Source organism: Oryctolagus cuniculus, chromosome 19 (assembly GCF_051225735.1).
Source record: "Oryctolagus cuniculus isolate XC-2025 breed Fujian yellow rabbit chromosome 19, ASM5122573v1, whole genome shotgun sequence".
In the NCBI taxonomy this organism is placed as follows: Eukaryota; Metazoa; Chordata; class Mammalia; order Lagomorpha; family Leporidae; genus Oryctolagus; species Oryctolagus cuniculus.
The window spans coordinates 55,908,734-55,928,959 of NC_142885.1; the positions used below are offsets into that span (position 1 = coordinate 55,908,734).

The 20,226-nt window shown below is 42.7% G+C and overlaps 1 protein-coding gene across 1 annotated transcript in view; it reads right to left on the reverse strand.

The window, feature by feature from the left end:
- Positions 1-20,014, reverse strand: part of LOC100350992 (acyl-CoA synthetase medium chain family member 4) — a 50,063-nt gene extending 30,049 nt beyond the window's left edge. The window contains exons 1-4 of the mRNA XM_002711831.6: positions 19,912-20,014; positions 16,604-16,649; positions 16,425-16,479; positions 343-582 (exon numbers count right to left, since the gene is read on the reverse strand). Of these exons, the coding sequence (XP_002711877.3) occupies positions 343-582; positions 16,425-16,479; positions 16,604-16,649; positions 19,912-20,014 (444 nt within the window). The remainder of the gene's footprint in view (positions 1-342; positions 583-16,424; positions 16,480-16,603; positions 16,650-19,911) is intronic.
- Positions 20,015-20,226: the final 212 nt, after the last annotated feature.

The window sequence follows — 20,226 nt, forward strand, 5'->3', positions numbered from 1 at the left end:
CCAACAATAACTAAAAAACCAAAACTCAGATTACTACTTTTTGGATAAACCATTTTATCACCAACCTGAACCCAAAAGAAAGAGAAAAAAAGAGGGAAAAGGCCTAATTCTGAATAACCACAATGTGAGGGGCACCAAGGAGACCCCAAAGTAAGACAGTCAAATATAGTTGAGGTTCTAGGATCTATGGCAAGAGAGGAGGGCAAGTGGAAAACAAAGGAAACCAAGAGAGATGAAAAGAAGAATTGTATTGAGATTGACAAGGAGACCACAGACCAATGAAGCGGAAGAATGAGTGATAAGTAGACACCAGGCACCCAGTGGAAGCCCATCATCCTCTACCTTCTCCTTTTGGGACCACTGGTCCAGCACATCCCCAGCAAAGTTAAAGTTCTTAGGCAACGACCTGTCACAGCGATTTATGGCTTCAAAGTCAGCAAGTGTCAGAGATGCCCAACGCTGATGATCTCTGTGAAAGTGCCGGCCAGATGGCTTGGCAAGCCAGATGAATCTGAACGTCAACCAAGTCTTCATGATTCCCAGAGGACACTGGTTACCAATATGGTGTGGAAGTACCACCACCTGTGGAGAGAGATGAATGGAAAGTGTCCTTCAGAGATTGGGGAGTAGACCTGTGGCTGCATGCCCCTGGCAAGTTGAAGAACACCCCCAAAATACCCCATCCTTTTTTTTGAGCTGTTGCTGTTAGCCACTAATTAATCTCTGCCACTGGACTCTGCCATTTGATTTTGGCTGTGACTGGATTAGTCTTTTTTTTTTTAATATTTATTTATTTGAAAGGCAGAGTTACAGAGAGAGAAGGAGAGACAGAGTGAGAGATCTTCCTTCCACTGGTTCACTCCCCAAATGGCCACAACAGCCAGAGCTGGGCCAATCCAAAGCCAGGAGCTTCTTCCCGGCTCCCACGTGAGTGCAGAGGCCCAAGGACTTGGGCTATCCTCTGCTGCTTTCCAGGCATATTAGCAGGGAGCTGGATCAGAAGTGGAGCAGCTGGGACCTGAACTGGTGGCCAAATGGGATGCTGGACTCCCAGGCAATGGCTTTACCTGCTATGCCACAGCACCGACTCCTGAATTAGTTTTTTAAAAACACTACAGCTGTAGAAATGTCAAGCTCCTGTCTCTTGTTCCCACCTTCCCACCTTCACCCCAACTGAACAATAGACAAATAGAATATTTGCTGCCTGGATTGGCGTTCAGGGCCTCCTGTCTGCTTCACACTCTGTTCCAAGTGTATCTGCCGAATCTTCTGTAGGAATTTCCTCTTGCAGTAACAGCAGCCCACTCACTGTTCATGAGCATCTACTTCTACCACTAAGATCAGGCCTGCCATTCCCCTTGCGTTTGGCTGCCCTTCTCTCCTTCCCCGTCAATCTTCCATAATTATTGCTTAGAAACCTTGATTTATGTCCTGGCTAAGAGACTTTCTGGCTGTAAGACTTTAGGTAAATTACTTATCTTCCTATTCCTCAATCATCTACAAAATGCAGAATATATGGTACCTCCCTCCTAGGGTTTTTGTGAGGATTTAATGAGATAAACCACGTACCCCATAAATATACACAGTAACTATATGTGAATTTTAAGATACATATTGAAAATAAAGACAAATAATACAATGAGTTTAAAATGCCTAATCTGTAAACAAAATAAAATATGCCTTCAAAGTGTTCACTACAGCTATTGTTGAGATTATTTTTATTAGTACTTCTTCTGTGACATGGTTTCATGAAACAATACTACAGTATGAATTAGGAGACCTGGGTTTTACTCAGCTGTTTCAAAACTATCTTTGTGGCATTGGGAAAGCTACCTGCTATTTCTGGACTCCATTGTAATCTAATTTCTTTCTTTTAGTTCTGTGATTACTTCTTTTTTAAAAAACTTCCATGGGGCCAGCTCCATGGCTCACTTGGTTAATCCTGTGCCTGAGGCACTGGTATCCCATATGGGTGCTGGGTTCTAGTCCAGGTTGTTCCTCTTCCAGTCCCAGTCTCTGCTGTGGTCCGGGAGGGCAGTGGAGGATGGCCCAAGTGCTTGGGCGCCTGCACCTGCGTGGGAGACCAGGAAGGGGGACCTGGCTCCTGGCTTTGGATCGGCGTAGTTGAGCTGTGGCGGCCATTTGGGGGGTGAACCAATGGAAGGAAGACCTTTCTCTCTCTCTCTCTCTCTCTCTCTCTCACTCTCACTCTATCTGTAAAAAAAAAAATTCCATAACATCCATTTATACTACTCATGTAACACATGTCTGCCTGGTTTTATTAATTACCATTCTTTTCTGGATTTTAATTAATTAATTAATTTAAGGGGCATAGTAACACATAGATATTTCATCTGCTGAATAACTCCCTAAATGCCTGCAGTGGCCAGACTGGGCCAAGCCAAAGCTGAGAGCCAGAAACTCGATCAAGATCTTCCACATGGGTGACCCCAATTACCTGAGCTATTGTCGCTGCCTCCCAGGATCTACATTAGCGGGAAGCTGGAGTCAGGTGCTGGAGGCAGGTCTCAAACCTGGGCACTCCTGTATGAGATGCTGGTGTCTTGAATGCTATGTCAAATACCTACCTCTATCATTTTATTTTATTTTATTTTATTTTTTTATTTTTGACAGGCAGAGTGGACAGTGAGAGAGAGAGACAGAGAGAGAAAGGTCTTCCTTTTGCCGTTGGTTCACCCTCCAATGGCCGCCGCTGCAGCCGGCGCACCGGGCTGATCCGATGGCAGGAGCCAGGATCCAGGTGCTTTTCCTGGTCTCCCATGGGGTGCAGGGCCCAAGCACCTGGGCCATCCTCCACTGCACTCCCTGGCCACAGCAGAGAGCTGGCCTGGAAGAGGGGCAACCGGGACAGAATCCGGCGCCCCAACTGGGACTAGAACCCGGTGTGCCGGCGCCGCAAGGTGGAGGATTAGCCTATTGAGCCACGGCGCCGGCCTACCTCTATCATTTTTAATATATATGCCCTGTCTCCCTGATTTATCTAGTAGTTGTGGTAGAGGCTGTGTATCACATCCTTCATACTAAACATGGCTCATAGAGAATAAAAGCTAGTGTTTATTATTTCTTAAGGTAAGCCAGGCACTTGGCACTCCTGATGTCTTTTATTATTCAAATATGGCAAGCTTGTGAGGCTGGTGCTACTATTATCTCCATTTTGCAGATGAAGACCCTGAGGCTCATGTAGACTTAAGAATTTGCCCAAGGTCATCCAGCTCATGGTGGCAGAGACAAGATTTGAACATTCACAGGCTGACTTCAGAGTTTGCTTACTCAGTCTTTCTGCTGTTCAGTTTCCTTCATACTGCCTGTACTTTCCTGTACATCAACAGGAAACCTTTCCTGTTGATGGTGAACACTCTCACCCTTTTGCCCTTTAGTCCTGTGTAGTTGATCTGCATGAAGTGAAAAAACCTGCAGGTGCAAAGTGTGCCTGGGTCTGCAGCGATAATAAATAAACAAAGAACAAAGGATGCAAGATGTCCCCTCCCTTCATTGTTGTTACCAAGCCCTCTTTACTACTCAGTGACATCGGACAAGTGAGAGGTACATTTGGTGCCAACACAATTTACTGTAGCCCAGAAAGAATTATTTCTGGCAATACTGTTGGTTTTTAAACTCTCTGTTATGTCAAGGTAGAAAAGAGAGGAAAACTGGGGAAAGGAGCAGCAGAATGAGGCCATGCTCATTTTTCTGCCAAAAGTGAGACCTCTTCTAAAACACACGCTTGCAAACACACATACTCACATTTACACACACATATACTTGCACCCACATTTGTTTCTCTGGATGACCTTCCCCAAGTTGCTTGACTTCTCCGAATCTCATTTCCATCTACTCAGTGGAATGATAATAACTTCTTCACTGGCTAGTTGTGCGGTTTGAGTGAATTCTTGACACAATCACTTATAAAATGCAGCTAGGACTCAATAAATGCTGTATATTAAAATTAAACCTCAAAACTGTTGACAGTAGGTTTTAGTTGCTTGACATACCAAAAAACTAGGATTTTTAAATACTATATTTATATTAATATTGATTATAATAGAAATAAATGTTACATTCATATTAAATATGGATTGGAGCCACTTATATTTTTCTCATTTCTGCCTCTTTTAAAGCCTGGTCACTCTGCTCCCTGCTCTTGGAGCTGGCCTCAGCATCCAGCATTCTGAAGCATTGCAGCCCTCACTTCCACCATTTTGAATGTTTTTGGTTTTAGATTAACAGTGATCTGGAAAGAATTCCAAGACATGGGGTGCCTGGGCCATTCTTCCCTCCTAATGAGGTTAGGTCAGAGAATTTAGTGGATACTTTTTAATGCAGATCTCTTCCTCCAACCTGAAAAACAATTTGTCATAAATTGTTCTTATTTCCTGTACTTCCATGGATAAACTTTTAAAATCTGAAAAAATCTTCAAATGAACATACCAACAAATCTAAAACTGCATATTGCAAACAGAACTGATCTGAAAATGCATTTTAGCATTTTTTGTTTGTGGGCACAGAGTAAAATAGATCTAATATATCTTGCATATGCAAACCTGATCAATTAGCAATAAAGAACAAATCAAGATATCAAGTAGGATTTTACAGTTAAACTTAAAAAAAAAGTTTTTCCCATTAGCACTCCTTCTTTTCTGTCCCTTTAGCCTGCCTTTGATTTTCAGAATGCATTTGGTGCAGGTAGACCTTCTAGGAGAGCGCAGGACTTTGAAGGGCCACCATTTTGCTTTGAACAGAGCCATTCCCTGACTTGGGTTCCTCTGGGAGGTTTATATGACTCCATGATTAAATCTAAGGGTCACTGATTATTTTAGCTCAAAACATTATCTTTGTAGAAATTTGTGTATAAATATGTTTAACAGGCTATCTCTATAAAATATCTGTAAAAGTCAGCGAGTTGAACTAAGTGATTTTTAAAGTCTAAATGGTTTCCAGAGTGTTGAGGGAAACCTTCACAGCGAAAAAATTTATCGAGCAATTGGTATACGCTCATGTTAAGTATTTCTGTGTAATATCTTGTTTAATTCTCTATCAGTCCTAAGAGTCAGGTATTTTATTTTACATATACATGATTTATTATTTTACATATAAAGGAACTCTTGCTCTGATAGGTAATTTGCCAAAGACCGTTCATCTAGCAAGCAGCGGAAATTCCAGGCCTCTCTTTGTTGTCTCTACAGCCAATGCAAGAAAATTCTGTCCCAGATTTTTGCTATATTTCTGCCAACCTTCATAAATTTAAAAGAACAGTCTTTTTCAGTCAAAGCAACAGTTATCTGGGATTGGGACTACAGTTACCCAATTATGGCAAGACAATGTGCCTCTTTTCTTACTGCCTTGCTACAGATTTACATACACTTTCTCAACTTTTCATCCCCCACATCACCACATGCATTTAGCTTACCAAAAAAAAAGGTATTTTGGATCCAGAAAGGCCTTCAGCTCCTTACAAAGACTTGACCACATCTACCAAAAGATCAATTCCTTCCTTCTCTCCTTTTGGTGGTATCTATGCTGTTGCAGCCCTGAGTCTCTGGTGTGCAGTTGGAAGGATCATAATCTCCTGGGAGGAGAGTTTTCGTTTCCGTGGACAACCTGTGGTTAAAGGGACAGCAGTTTATAAGACACAGCTGGGAGGGGAGAAAGGAAATGCAGGAGCAACCTCCTCTCATTGGTTCAGTGCCAAACAACAGTTAAGCCCCAGCACATTAGCGGATTATTCTCGTTCAGAGAGCTGATGATATTGAGATCCATACTGCTCAGAGTCTCCTATCAGAGACTCTTGACATGATTATTGAGTAGTCCAGGACATTGGCACGCTCGATGCTTGATTATTGTGGCATAACTGGATCTGGCCTGCAAACCTGCCAACGTAGTGTAGCCAAAGGAATGATATTTGAATCCCTAACTGATTGATTAGAGAAGATTATGAGAAATTCTCCAAACTTCTGATTTTATTGAATACTTATTAAGTTCTGGCCACTACTAGGAAGCTGTCCTGATAGGTCAATTTGAAGATCATCTTGAAAACAGTGTTGCTAGCTGGTTTATGAATGACTTTCATTTTACTTCCTATATTTTCCAAAAGTATAGATATTTCCTACCTTAAACATGTATTGCTTTATTTTAATAAGCAGAAAAACTTAAAAATCATTTCTAGTGAGCATGAAATATACAGTTACATACTCAAGTAAACGAGAAATATAGTTCATTTCTCTGTAACAATACTGTTACTTTCACTCTTGAATCTGTTTTGCTTAAGAACAGACACTTGATGTTGCCATTACTGGGGAGACTCCATCACTTTAGTAATTAAATTTGGCCAGTTCAAAGTTTAAACTCATTCATCTCTCTGACTCTGCCCCTTTATCTTACTGTCTTTCTGGGGCTGGAGGATATTTCAGAGGGCTGATGTACTGTCCTGGAATCAGGAAACAAAATCTGGTGTACGGTCATTGATGCTATCCATAGTGGCTTCTGCTGAGATGAGCAACCCTTGCTGATCTTTAATCCATGTACCCTCCTACTGCATCCGCAGTGAAGTGTAGTAAAGTCTCATTGGACACCCATACTATTTCAGGCCAATAACTAGGAATTGGGATATAGATGAATAAGACGTGGAAGACATTCTGAATAGAGAGAGAGAGGTAAAGAAACTAGTGCACGGAAGTGTTACATGTGTTGTGAACACATGAACAAATGTATGGAAAGAGTAGTTGATTAGACAGACACTGGTCGTGGGAGGGAAGATATGGGAACCAAGAAATAGTTTATAAAAAAAGGTTGTTTTAGGATGATTGCTTTGGCAATGATGTGGAGACTGTGAAGGAAAATGATGATTACAGAGTCCAACAAGTTAAGAGGTATTCCAGAGGCAAATAGAAAGGTTTATTGTCTGTCCTACATGAAACTGGGAGGGACAATATTGTATTAACCAAGACCCACTTGGTTGTGACAGAATCCCAAACTAAGTATCTTGCCAATTCAAGAATGTATTGATCATTCAAACCATAGGAACATTAAGGTGCAGCTTGACCTTAGGAAAGTCAGGGGCTCAAACACCAAGAGTCATTTTATGTCTCTGTTTCTATATACGGGTTTTCTTTCCCTGAAAACTGGTTTTCTCTACTTGGTGAAAAACATAGCCCTTTGTCATTTCTTAGATTTTTTTCATCTTAAGACTTTTTTATGTATTTATTTGAAAGTCAGAGTTACAGAGACAGAGGAAGAAGCAGAGAGAGAAAAAGATCTTCTACCTGCTGGTTCACTCCCCAGATGACTGCAATGGTCAGGGTTGGGTCAAGCTAAAGCCAGGGCCCAGGAGCTTCTTCCAGGTCTACCACATGAGTAGCAGGGGTCCAGGAACCTGGACCATCTTCCACTGCTCTCCCTAGGCCATTAGCAGGGAGCTGGAACAGAAGTGGAGCAGCCAGGACACAAACAGGTGCCGTATGAGATGCCAGTGTTGCAGGTGGTAGCTTTCCTGCTATGCCACAATGCCGATTGCTCTTAAGACCTTTGAAAAGAGTTGTTATTTATTTATAGTTTGAAAAATTCTAGAGAAGAGCTTCGGTTTGGGCTAAGTGCCAACCACAACAATCCATAGAAGCTAAGATGGGGATAGGATCAAGAAATAGTATGGGAGCTGTCATGATAGTCATATAGTCAAGAGGACGGACTTCCAAGAAGTTTATTAATGGGCAGACACTTCTAGACTGCTGACTCACTCTGTTTCTTTTTTAAAGAGTTATTCATTCATTTGAAAGTCAGAGTTACACAGAGAGAGAGAGAGAGAGAGGCAGAAAAAGAGAGGTCTTCCATCTGCTGGTTCATTCCCCAGTTGACCACAAAGCAAGGAGCTGTGCTGATGCAGAGCTAGGAGTCAAGAGCTTCCTCCAAGTCTCCTACGTGGGTGCGGGGGCCCAAGGACTTGGGCCATCTTCTACTGCTTTCCCAGGCCATAGCAGAGAGCTGGATGGGAAGTGGAGCAGCCAGGACTTGAACTGGCACCCACATGGGGTGCTGGCACTGCAGGTGGTGGCTTTACCTGCTACACCACAGCACCAGCCCTCTGCTAGTTACACACTATGTTCAGGTCCAGAAGTTAGGGATGTGAAATCTCTCTTAGGGTTGTTATGGGAAAACAAAATTACTAATTCCTGGACAACTTGTTCCGGATATTCTGCACCCTCAGTACTTTCATCCAGTATTTGAGACCAAAGTCATCAAACGATAGTCACTTGGGATCCTTTGGTTCTTTGAGCATCTCTTAGGTCTTTGATTCTTCATATGGATTGCAAGTGTTACATTCCCTACAAGGACAGTATGTATTCTGTGCTTCCTTACTTGATTATTCAGGGATCCTATGGGAGCCTCTTGCTTAAACTCAGAAGGCTAGATAACAAGTCACCATTGGCTTGGCATCATCCCTCTAATGGTTCATTGAGAAGGTCCAAGATTTCTTCTAGAGATAATAAGCTCCAGGGACCTTGTTATGCAGGAGACCCCAGGGAGACTATGGACATGCAGCATGGATCATTAGCTGGGCCTACAGAGCATATGCTGGCAAGTGTGGAACTAAAGTAATTATAACCCAGGATAGATTTCAATGGGAAAATGGCAAATCACATCAGAATAGAGAATCTACATTAACCCCTTAGGAGAGGAAGCAACTTGGACCAGACGCTGAGGATGTCAAATCGCTCCTCAGGGTCTAAAATCACATGATTCCAGAAGGTCAGCATCTGTGACTTCTCAGAGATCTTTTTCTCTGGGAAAGTGTCCACATGTAATAGCAGCCATACTTGGCATGCATATGTGCTTTATAATTTACTGGGATCCTAAAAGCTATTATTTTTTCCAATGCTCACAAAAATCATATGAAGTAGGTACTACTATTATTATTTGGTGAGAAAAAAAAAACTCTGAAAGGCTAAGTAAATGGGAAAGATCCACATCATACATCATTTCTTTTTTTTTTTTTTTTTTTGACAGGCAGAGTTAGTGAAAGAGAGAGAGAGAGAGAGACGGACAGAAAGAAAGGTCCTCCTTTCCATTGGTTTACCCCCCAAAATGGCCACTATGGCTGGCGCACTGTGCAGATCTGAAGCCAGGAGCCAGGTGCTTCTCCCATATGGGTGCAGGGCCCAAGGACCTGGGCCATCCTCCACTGCACTCCCGGGCCACAGCAGAGAGCTGGACTGGAAGAGGAGCAACCAGGATAGAATCCAGTGCTCCAACCGGGACTAGAACCCAGTGTGCTGGCACCGCAGGCGGAGGATTCACCTATTGAGCTGTGGTGCTGGCCCCTCAGAAATTTTTAATGGTGACTAAAATTTTTTTGACTGATGAAATTTTTAAGTATGAACTCATAAATACACACACATACAGTGTTTCAGTCTGGGGCAGTCATTTTTAAAAAGTTTTATTTCTTATTGATTTGAAAAGCAGAGAGAAAAAGAGAAGTCTTCTGTCCACTGGTTCACTCCACAAATGCCTGCAATAGCCAGGGCTGGGCCAGGCCAGAGTCAGGAACTGGAACTTCATCTGGGTCTCCCAGAGAGGTGATAAGGACCCAAGTACTCGAGCCATTGCCTGCTGACTCCCAGCATGCATATTAGCAGAAGCTGGATCAGAAGTGGTGTGGGGACTCAAACCCAGGCACTCTGATGGGCGTGCAGGCATCCCAAGTAGCATCTTAACTCTTGTGCCATGTCCCTGCCCCCGGTGCAAACTTAAATAATATCAAAAAAAGCTCAGATTCTTCCAGAATGACTCCCAGAAACCCCTTCAGGATAGCTTCTGTGTCACTTTGTCATTGTGGGGAGCAGCCCGGACTGGACTAAGTTACTGGAATTAAGACTTATTCTATGCATCTGCTCTCCCACAATATGGCGCTGGGAGAGGAGAAAACAGCTTCTACACAGCTGCCTCTTGCCAACTTGAGTGATGACCTCCAGGAGCTGATCCTGCTCCTGATTGGAGGAGAGCAGCGTACTCGGCGTGTGGGCAGCCGAGTTGGGATTGGCGGAAGAGGACTATAAAGGAGGAGAGAGACAACATGCACCAGGAACATCTAAGGGGAACATCTGAGGGAACACCTGTGCAGCCCCTGAGAGAGCCGGCCGGCGGTGTGCCACTCCCCTGCGGAAGTGGGGAAAGTGGCCAGGGGGAACCGCCCTTCCACGGAGGTGGAAGGGACGGTAGCCAACCCGGGAAGAACCAGCAGCAAACCCGGGGAGGGCCGAGCAGACAAAAGAACAGCGCAGGGTCCTGTGTCGTTCCTCCACGAAGACGGGGAGCGACAGTCATGACCCTGTTAATATTTGAAAACTTACTTTCTGGCACAATAAGATGTCCCACATTCACCCTGTATGTTTCCTGTCCTAGCTCTAAGATCAGCCATTTCTACGAGGAGTCCTGAGAGAAATGGTATTTGACAATCAGATAATCAACCAGCATTGCTGTTGTGCTTTACTAAAATAAGATGACTAACCAGGTTTGGCCCTATTGTGGAATTTTGGTCCATAGTGCGCTGTGTTAGAAAGGAGCCATAAGGCAAGATAGTAAGTTGAGTAGACTCTCTGCTCTTGGTAGTCAGCGTTACATATTTGTGTCTGCCTGTATTTGGTTGAGGACCATGATTATTTTGGATACATTTAATATCAGATATTTATGAATTAATATACTTTGTGCAGGGTTTTAGAGATACACAAGGCATAGGTGTACAGTGGCTCATAACTGTTGGGGTAAAAAGAATGGATCAAGGTTGCCACTTTCTGTTCTTGCCCCCTTGGAACTGAGGTGCATGCATTAGACAATAAGCTGGCCATGAGTTGCAGGATTCTCCATGCAGAAAGAAAGGTTGGCGTCTAGGACACTTGCTATTGACTTCAAGCTCTACTTCCTGAGATTCCTAGCCTGAGTGCCTTTGAGAGAGTCTGCTCTCAAATACTACTTTTAGATCTTCAGAGGTTTCCAAGGGCTGAAGGGGATCTTAGATGCCAGATGTCTTTAACAATACATCAGCCCTACGTCTTTCTCTAGGCTGGTGGGCAGGACCCCAGGTGCAGCCAGGAGGAGAAAGAGCTGTTGTTTCTCATGAATGGAAATAATAAACCAGTACTTAAGAGTTTAAGCCTAATTAATGACTTGAGTTTCAGGGCTCCAAATGGTGTAGGTTGGATTACCACAAATATTGTTTTAGGCTTTAATCTAAATGTCAGTAAGAGGGAGCTGTCACTGTGGCATAGTGGGTGAAGCTGCCACCTGCAGTGTCAGCATCCCATACGGGCACCAGTTCAAGTCCTGGCTGCTGTACTTCCGATACAGCTTCTGCTATGGCCTGGGAAAGCAGTGGAAGATGTGCTAAGTCCTTGGGCCCCTGCAACTGCATGGGAGACCTGGACGAAGCTCCTGGCTCCTGGTTTCAGATCAGCACAGCACCAGCTGTTGCGGCCATCTGGGGAGTGAACCAATGATGGAAGACCTCTCTCTCTGCCTCTGACTCTCTGTAACTCTGACTTTCAAATAAGTAAATAAATCTTTTTAAAAAATGTCAGTAAGAGGGAGATTGTTGACTTGCCACATTTGTCAAGAAAAGGCTTTTCATTTATTCAGCTGTATGCTATGAAAACCAGAAAGAAAGAGAGTCTAACAGGACCATTAAATGCTTTTAAGTTTTATCATTATCTGTTCTCACTTCACTGGAATATAAACCCTGTTACAGGAGAGATTTTTAACTGTTCTTTTCACTATTATATTTTTAGCACCTTGGACAGTGCCTGGGACATACTAGCTTTCTCAAAATATTGCTAAATGAAGTAATACATTTCTCCCCTAGCAACACTAATATGTGCAGGCTCTTCTTCAGGGACCTCCCTTTTGCCCTTACTTGGCTCACATATGCATTTTCCTCCCAAAGAGAAGTATTTATGACCTAAATGTGGCTATTCTTCAGTTCACATTCGTGAATTTCCATGTCAGATTGAGCAATTGCTGAACCTTTTACTGAATCCAGAGGAAAATCTTCCACTGATAAATTTATTTTGTTTTTAATAAACTTACTGGCAGCAAAACAACACACAGTGATACCTGTACACATTCTTGGGCATGTTTCATACATAAGTAGAACTGATATTTTTTCTTCCCTAGGCAAACTCAGAGAGGGGGGATCGAGTATCAAAATAAACTAAGCTATGCTGTATAATAAATAATCTCTCACATCTCATTGATCTGTAAAACAACATAAGTTTGTTTCTTGTTCTTGCTAATTGTCCAGTACAGATCAGCTGAGATATCTTCTGTGACCTGACTGATGGAACAACCCTTATTTGAAGGATAAGGATTTGCCAGCAAGCAAAGAGAAAGCAATCACATGCTCTAGCCTAGAAATGGTTCCAGCTACCAAGTCATTGGCCAGAACTTGTCACATGGCCTGAGTTCAAATTGTAGCATGTATGTATGTTGGGGGGTGGAATAGAAAACTGTGTGATGATTGCTAATAGTTGTTTGACCAGAATGTTCTGGGTTCACTCCATCAGAACTCAAGAGCACTTTTCTATAGGAACAAAACTTTACAAGAAAACAGACTGGCCAGCAGCCATTTTTGCAACCTTAGCAGACTAGGTCATACATACAGTACAGCAGCAATGATCATAGATTTTTTTTTTTTAATCCAAGAGACCTGAGCCCAAATTCCAGGTCTGCCTCGTAGGAGCTGTGGGTTGTTATGTAAGTCATTTCATCTTTTCAAGATTGTTATCATCTCTAAAGTGGGTCTTCCTCAACCAGGGGATGAAATTATGAAGATAAAATGATATCACTGACTAGAGTACTTCACACGCAATATCTGGCATATACTGTAGATCCAGTACATGTTAGCTAGTCTAAAAGATGGAAAGTCTAACATTTTATTAGTTGGCGCCTCAAGGGCCAAGTTTTCTTGGCAGGCAAGGCTTTTATGTTCCCAGGAGGTCTGGCAATTAAGACTGCTCAAATTTCTCTGTGGGAGAACATTCTTTGAAATGATTCTTCAGCTTACCAGATTTCACTTTCATCAATTCTCCAAGTCCACACACTCTTTCCCATATATTCTCCTTACTACAGATTCTCAAGAAGTCTCTATCAGAGAATCTTTTTTTTTTTAATCTTTTATTTAATGAATATAAATTTCCAAAGTACAACTCATGGGTTACAATGGCTTCCCCCCCCCATACCGTCCCTCCCACCCACAACCCTCCCCTTTCCCACTCCCTCTCCCCTTCCATTCACATCAAGATTCATTTTCGATTATCTTAATATACAGAAGATCAGCTTAGTATACCTTAAGTAAGGATTTCAACAGTTTGCTCCCACACAGAAACATAAAGTGAAAAATTATAGATGATTTTTTTTAAATGATGATGAAATCAGATCAGACCTATTGTCATGTTTAATCCCAGTGAGAGTCAAGTTGGGAATTGATAATTTCTTTCTTTTTTTTTTTTTTTTTTTTTTTTTTTTTTTTTTTTTTACAGAAGATCAGTTTAGTGTACATTAAGTAAAGATTTCAGTCGTTTGCACCCCCATAGAAACACAAAGTGAAATATACTGTTTGAGTACTCGTTATAGCATTAAGCCTCAGTGTACAGCACGTTAAGGACAGAGATCCTACATGAGGAGTAAGTGCACAGTGACTCCTGTTGTTGACTTTACCAATTGACACTCCTGTTTATGGCATCAGTAATCTCCCTATGCACCAGTTATGAGTTTCCAAGGCTATGGAAGCCCCTTGAGTTCTCCGACTCTTATCTTTTTTAGACACGGTCATAGTCAAAGTGGAGGTTCTCTCCTCCCTTCAGAGAAAGGCACCTCCCTCTTTGAAGACCTGTTCTTTCCACTGGGATCTCACTCACAGAGATCTTTTTGCCAGAGTGTCTTGGCTTTCCATGCCTGAAATACTCTCATGGGCTTTTCAGCCAGATCCGAGTGCCTTTAGGGCTGATTCTGAGGCCAGAGTGCTATTTAGGACATCCGCCATTCTATGAGTCTGCTGAGTATCTCACTTCCCATGTTGGATCACTCTCCCCTTTATTTATTCTATCGGTTGGTGTTAGCAGATACTAGACTTGTTTATGTGCTCCCTTTGACTCTTAGTCCTTTCATTATGATCAATTGTGAACTGAAATTGATCACTTGGAGTAGTGAGATGGCACTGGCACATGCCACCTTGATGGGATTGAATTGGAATCCCCTGGTATGTTTCCAACTCTACCAATTGGGGCAAGTCAGCCCGAGCATGCCCCAAATTATACATCTCTTCCCTCTCTTATTCCCACTCTTATGTTTAACAGGGATCACATTTCAGTTAATTTTCAACACTTAAGAATAACTGTGTGATAATTACAGAATTAAACCAGTCATATTAAGTAGAACAGACAAAAAAAAAAATACTATGAGGGATAATGTATTAAGTTGACCATTAGCAGTCAGGGCTATGCTGATCAAGTCACCATTTCTCATAGTGTCCATTTCACTTCAGGAGGTTTCCTTTTTGGTGTTCAGTCAGTTGTCACCGATCAGGGAGAACATATGGTATTTGTCCCTTTGGGACTGGCTTACTTCACTCAGCATGATGTGTTCCAGATTCCTCCATTTTGTTGCAAATGACTGGATTTCGTTGTTTCTTACTGCGGTATAGTACTCTAAAGAATACATATCCCATAATTTCTTTATCCAGTCTACCGTTGATGGGCATTTAGGTTGGTTCCAGGTCTTGGCTATTGTGAATTGTGCTGCAATAAACATTAGGGTGCAGACCGCTTTTTTGTTTATCAATTTAAACTCCTTTGGGTAAATTCCAAGGAGTGGGATGGCTGGGTCGAACGGTAGGGTTATATTCAGGTTTCTGAGGAATCTCCAGACTGATTTCCATAGTGGCTTGACCAGTTTGCATTCCCACCAACAGTGGGTTAGTGTCCCTTTTTCCCCACATCCTCGCCAGCATCTCTATCAGAGAATCTTAAATAGGAAAATATTCAGAATCCCCAGGAGTTCAAATACACCAATGCCTGCATTCTATTTCAGATTAATTAAATCCTTTTTTTCCAGGAGTGAGGACCCAGTCACCTGTATTTTCTTATTGTTGTTGTTTATTTATTTGAGAGGCAGAGTTACAGACAGAGGGAGAGATAGAGAAAGGTCTTCCATAAGCAAGTCCACTCCCCAAATGGTCACTATGGCTGGAACAGGGCTGATCTGAAGGCAGGAGCCAGGAGCTTCTCCCAGGTCTCCCACATGAGTGCAGCAGCCCAAGCACCTGGGCCATTCTCCGCTGCTTTCCCAGGCCATAAACAGAGCTTGATCAGAAGAGAAGCATCCAGGACACAAACCCATGCCTATATGGGACAACAGCACCACAGATGGAGGCTTAACTACTATGTCACAGCGCCACCTGACCTTGGGCCCCTGAACCCATGTGGGAAACCCAGAAAAAGATTCTGGCTCCAGGCTTTGGATTGGCTTAGCTCCAGCTGTTGCAGGCATTTGGGGAATAAATCAGTGGATGGACTCTCTGTCTTTCCCTCTCTCAGTCTGTAACTCTACCTCTCAAATCAATAAATAAAATCTTTAAAAACAAACAAAAAACCAGCAATCATGTTATCAAAAAAAAAATCCTCCGGTAATTAATGAGAAATGAGGATTGAGAACCATGGCCCTACTTGTTCTGGCTCTTGCTCAAGCCTTCAGTCTCATCTACACCACTCTTCTGCCCCCAGGGTCCTCATACCCCAGCCTTCTTTTTGTGTATTGAACAATACCTACCTCAAGACCTGGCATTCTCTGTTTCCTCAGCCTACAATGTGTTACCTTATGTTTCCACAGAATCAATTCTTATTCTTCTGGTCTCAATGCAAATGTCACTTCTTCAGAATTTCACTTCATTACCCCATTCTAAAGTAGTGCTCTTTATATCATTTCCTTTCTAATATTCACTGAAATTTGAGCTGTTTGCTGATTAATTTGCTTATTTGCTGATTAATTACTTATTTACTGTCTCCTCACTACACTATAAAAGTAGTGCTCTTGTCTCATTTACTTAGTACTCAGGACTTCAAATTGTATCCAGCACATAAATAGTAAATATTTATTTAATAAATTATTCTTGACTTCCATTAAGATAATTACATAGCATCATTGTAATGAGCAATTCTTATGGTCTGTTGACAAAACTATCATATTCTTAGAGGCAAACTGCTTTTTCTGTTTCCTCAAACCCCTTTGCACAGTTTCTGTTAGCTATTTGTTACAGGGGTTAAAAAGAAGCAGCACTACAGGTAAGTATCCATTGTTATCATTGTATCCTGTGGCCTCTGCTTCATCCAGTTTCCCTTTACATTTGCTTTTCTTCCACTGGTTACCTTCCTTCTGATGATGTCGGGCTTGAAAGCACTGAGATCTCCTAAACTCTTCTTTCTAGTGATCATTACAAAGAAGAAAGATCATGAGACTTAGAGTCAGATTCTGAAGTTGGAATTCCAGCCTGGCAACCTACAAAGGCAAATCATGTAACTACTCCGATTCACTGAGCTCGGCTCACCTCGTTAACGAAGTGAGGATACAAGTAGTTCCCATTTCAAGAAAATCTGTAGAAGTGAAATGAGAAATTAGAGGTGAAATCACCTTGTATCTTGTGGGGCTCAGCAAGTAGATTTCAAAAAGAATCCATCATTCTAAATGCCACGTGGGTTTGCGTTCCCTTTCTGTCCCTCTTGCCACTCTAGAAAGGGAGAGCCAAGGACATCCTTCTTAATCTCCTGGTCTCCTTCCTTTCCGCTTCTGGGCCGTTAGCATACTGAGGCACCCACAGACATTATCCTTCTTCCCTTTTGGGAACCTGGAAGCTCCTTTGCTTGCATTTCCTAACTACCCCACATGGTTCTCAAATTCCCCCAGAGCTTCTGCTTGCTTCTTCATAGTTCACAGTTTATGATTGGTGCTGTGGCTTAGAGGTGACTGAGGCTTTTTGTGACAGATCACATGAATGGATGAATGGTTGGGTCTGGTAAAACAGCTTCATGTGTTCTCTTCAGCTCCCTGAGATGCAACATTCTCATTTCTTTTTTTTTTTTTTAAAGATTTATTTATTTATTTGAAAGTCAGTGTTACACAGAGAGAGGAGAGGCAGAGAGAGAGAGAGAGAGAGAGAGAGAGAGAGAGAGAGAGAGAGGTGTCTTCCATGTGATGGTTCACTTCCCAATTGGCTGCAACGGCCAGAGATGTGCCAATCCGAACCCAGGAGCTTCTTCTTCCTGGTCTCCCATGTGGGTGCAGGGGCCCAAGGACTTGGGCCATCTTCTACTGCTTTCCCAGGCCACAGCAGAGAGCTGGATCAGAAGTATAGCAGCCAGCGCCGCGGCTCACTAGGCTAATCCTCCACTTTGCGGCGCCGGCACACCAGGTTCTAGTTCCAGTCGGGGCGCCGGATTCTGTCCCAGTTGCCCCTCTTCCAGGCCAGCTCTCTGCTATGGCCAGGGAGTGCAGTGGAGGATGGCCCAAGTCCTTGGGCCCTGCACCCCATGGGAGACCAGGAGAAGCACCTGGCTCCTGCCATCGGATCAGCGCGGTGCGCCGGCCGCAGTGCGCTGGCCGCGGCGGCCATTGGGGGGTAAACCAACGGCAAAAAGGAAGACCTTTCTCTCTGTCTCTCTCTCTCACTGTCCACTCTGCCTGTCAAAAAAAAAAAAAAAAAAAAAGAAAGAAAGAAAGAAAGAAAGAAAGAAAGAAAGAAAGAAAGAAAAGAAAGAAGTATAGCATCTGGGTTTCAAACCAGCGCCCATATGAGATGCCTGCACTTCAGGCCAGGGTATTAACCTGCTGCGCCACAGTGCTGACCCCCTTTCTCATTTCTTACCTTAGTTTCTTTACCTGTGAAATGAGGCTAATAGTAGTAACTACCCTCTCAGTTATGCAAACTCAGTCTGATAATATAAATAAGTACAGGCTGTGATCTATATTTGAAATGTGGTACTTACTATAATTACTTGGGTCACTAAAGCTGTGGCACTCAGATATTTTCAACCTGTAGACCCTGACAAAAGGGATCAAATTCTAAATGTAATCTGTCTGCTCTCATTTCCCAGAAGAGTTTAGTATTCAATGTAAAAACAAGGCAGTATTGACTATCAACTTAGAAACATGAAAACATCTCCTTAGTCTGGTACCCAGACTCCATTCGAAGATATGCAGAGACCCCAACAGTAGAGAAGGCCAGGGGATCTTAGCACCCATCACAACATGCCTCCTGGTGCAGAGCACACTGCTGCCATCACAAGGAGCCAGTCCCTAGAATGCACCTTTTGTTATCTTCAGCCAAAAACAAGTTCACTCTGTGGATGCTGGATAGCGTTTTCATGGTTTCTTTCTAGTTCAATCCACAGAAGTTGCCCATTGAAGGTCTTTAGCTCTCATTGCACAAACTCCATCCGAATGAAAACATGGCAACCCAATAACAAGTCCTAAGTCCCCAACGGCTCATACTGTCCTTGAGTGAAAGATTTATTTAAGGCCACTTAGCTGAGTTATAAACTCTTGTAGCCTAGTAAAGTGACTGTGTAACCTGAATTGTGAGGGTAGTGTTTAAGTGTTCTTGATGACATTGAGGCAGGTACCACCCATTTTTCCATCTATCCTTTCACCTGCAGTTACCTAGAACCTGCCAACTGCTATCTGTTATGTGCTCATGATAGAAAGATAAACAAAATATAGACATCTCTGCCCGAAGAAGTTCGTAGTCTTGGCTGTCCTTTGCTGGGAGCTATGTTTATATTTTACTGTATTCAGTCATTTGATAAATCCTAATTGTGGGCTAACTTGGTATGAAACACTATGGAGGATATAAAGTATAAAAAATAGAGTCTGTGAAGGTCAATTAATTACAATCATTATGGAAGATAAAGCTTGTGTACAGGAAATTTTAAGGTCATAATATTCTTTGTATCATAAATCAGGAGTCTTGGGTTCTAACTCCAAACTTGCCACTCCTACTCTTAGCCACCTCTGCCTTTATCACCAATTCCTCCACCTCCTCTGAAGCTGTGAGCACTACTATTCATTTATGAACCTCAAGATCCTTTCAGTTCTTTGTCCATTATTTCCACTGCACCTGCTTTTCTATGATCATTGAGTTCACTACCCTAATACCTTTTTGTTTCCTATCACTCTATCTGTATCATCAATTCATAACACCCTTCTATTTTTTTCTCTAGTTCCAGCTCAACCCTTATCTTGCTAGTATCCTCAACTTCCTTTCACCATTGTCCTCACTTGATCAGCAACATCCCATCCATGAGCCAATAAGCTGTTCATCTTATCTATTCCAGAACTGCTGGTATTTCTAAAATGAAACAAAAAACACATGCTTTGCTGATCAGTAGTTCAAAATTATCGCCCCCTGCCTTTGAAAAGCTTTCAACACTTCTTGGCAGCCTCAGCCATGGAAGACAATTTGGGATACTGGTTTAACACGAAGGCTCTTGGATTCAGAAGACCTGGGTTCAAATCCCAGCTTACCCAGGCTACTTATCCAAACTAAACCTCTCTGAGTTTTGTTTTCCTCCCCCATTAGGTTGAGCAGTGATAATGTGTACTCTGTGGGGTTATTTGGGAATGAAATGAACTAACACATGGGAATGTTTAACAAAGCACCAAGCATGGTGTGAGAGGTCAGTGATGTTTGGTGGTATGAATGCATTCCCTTGTCAGCATGCTGCTTTATTCCCCACTGTGATTATTCTTCTGTCTCCCGTGCTCCCAGCTGCACCTCCCTCAACAGCCCTAAGACAATCTCACCTCCTCCTCCTTGCAGAAGCTATCAACAAGAACTTTAACTAGCACCGCTCCCCATACCCTTGTCCTGCTTCCACACCTCATCTTCCAACTCTCCTGGATGAGCAGAAGAGTCAGGAGGAGGTTCTAGATTTTCACCTCTTTTCTCTTCCATCTCCCTCATTGACCCTTGCTTACCAACATTTTCCTTATTTTATTTTAACTTTTTCATTGATTTCTGAGACAGAGAGAAGTCTCATTTACTGGTTCACTCCCCAGAATGCCTGCCATGGCTGGCTCTAGGCTTAGGCCAGTAACAGGAAATGGAAATGCAATCAGGTCTCCCACATGAGAGCAGGAACCCAAATACTTGAGCCATTGTCACTGCCTTCCAGG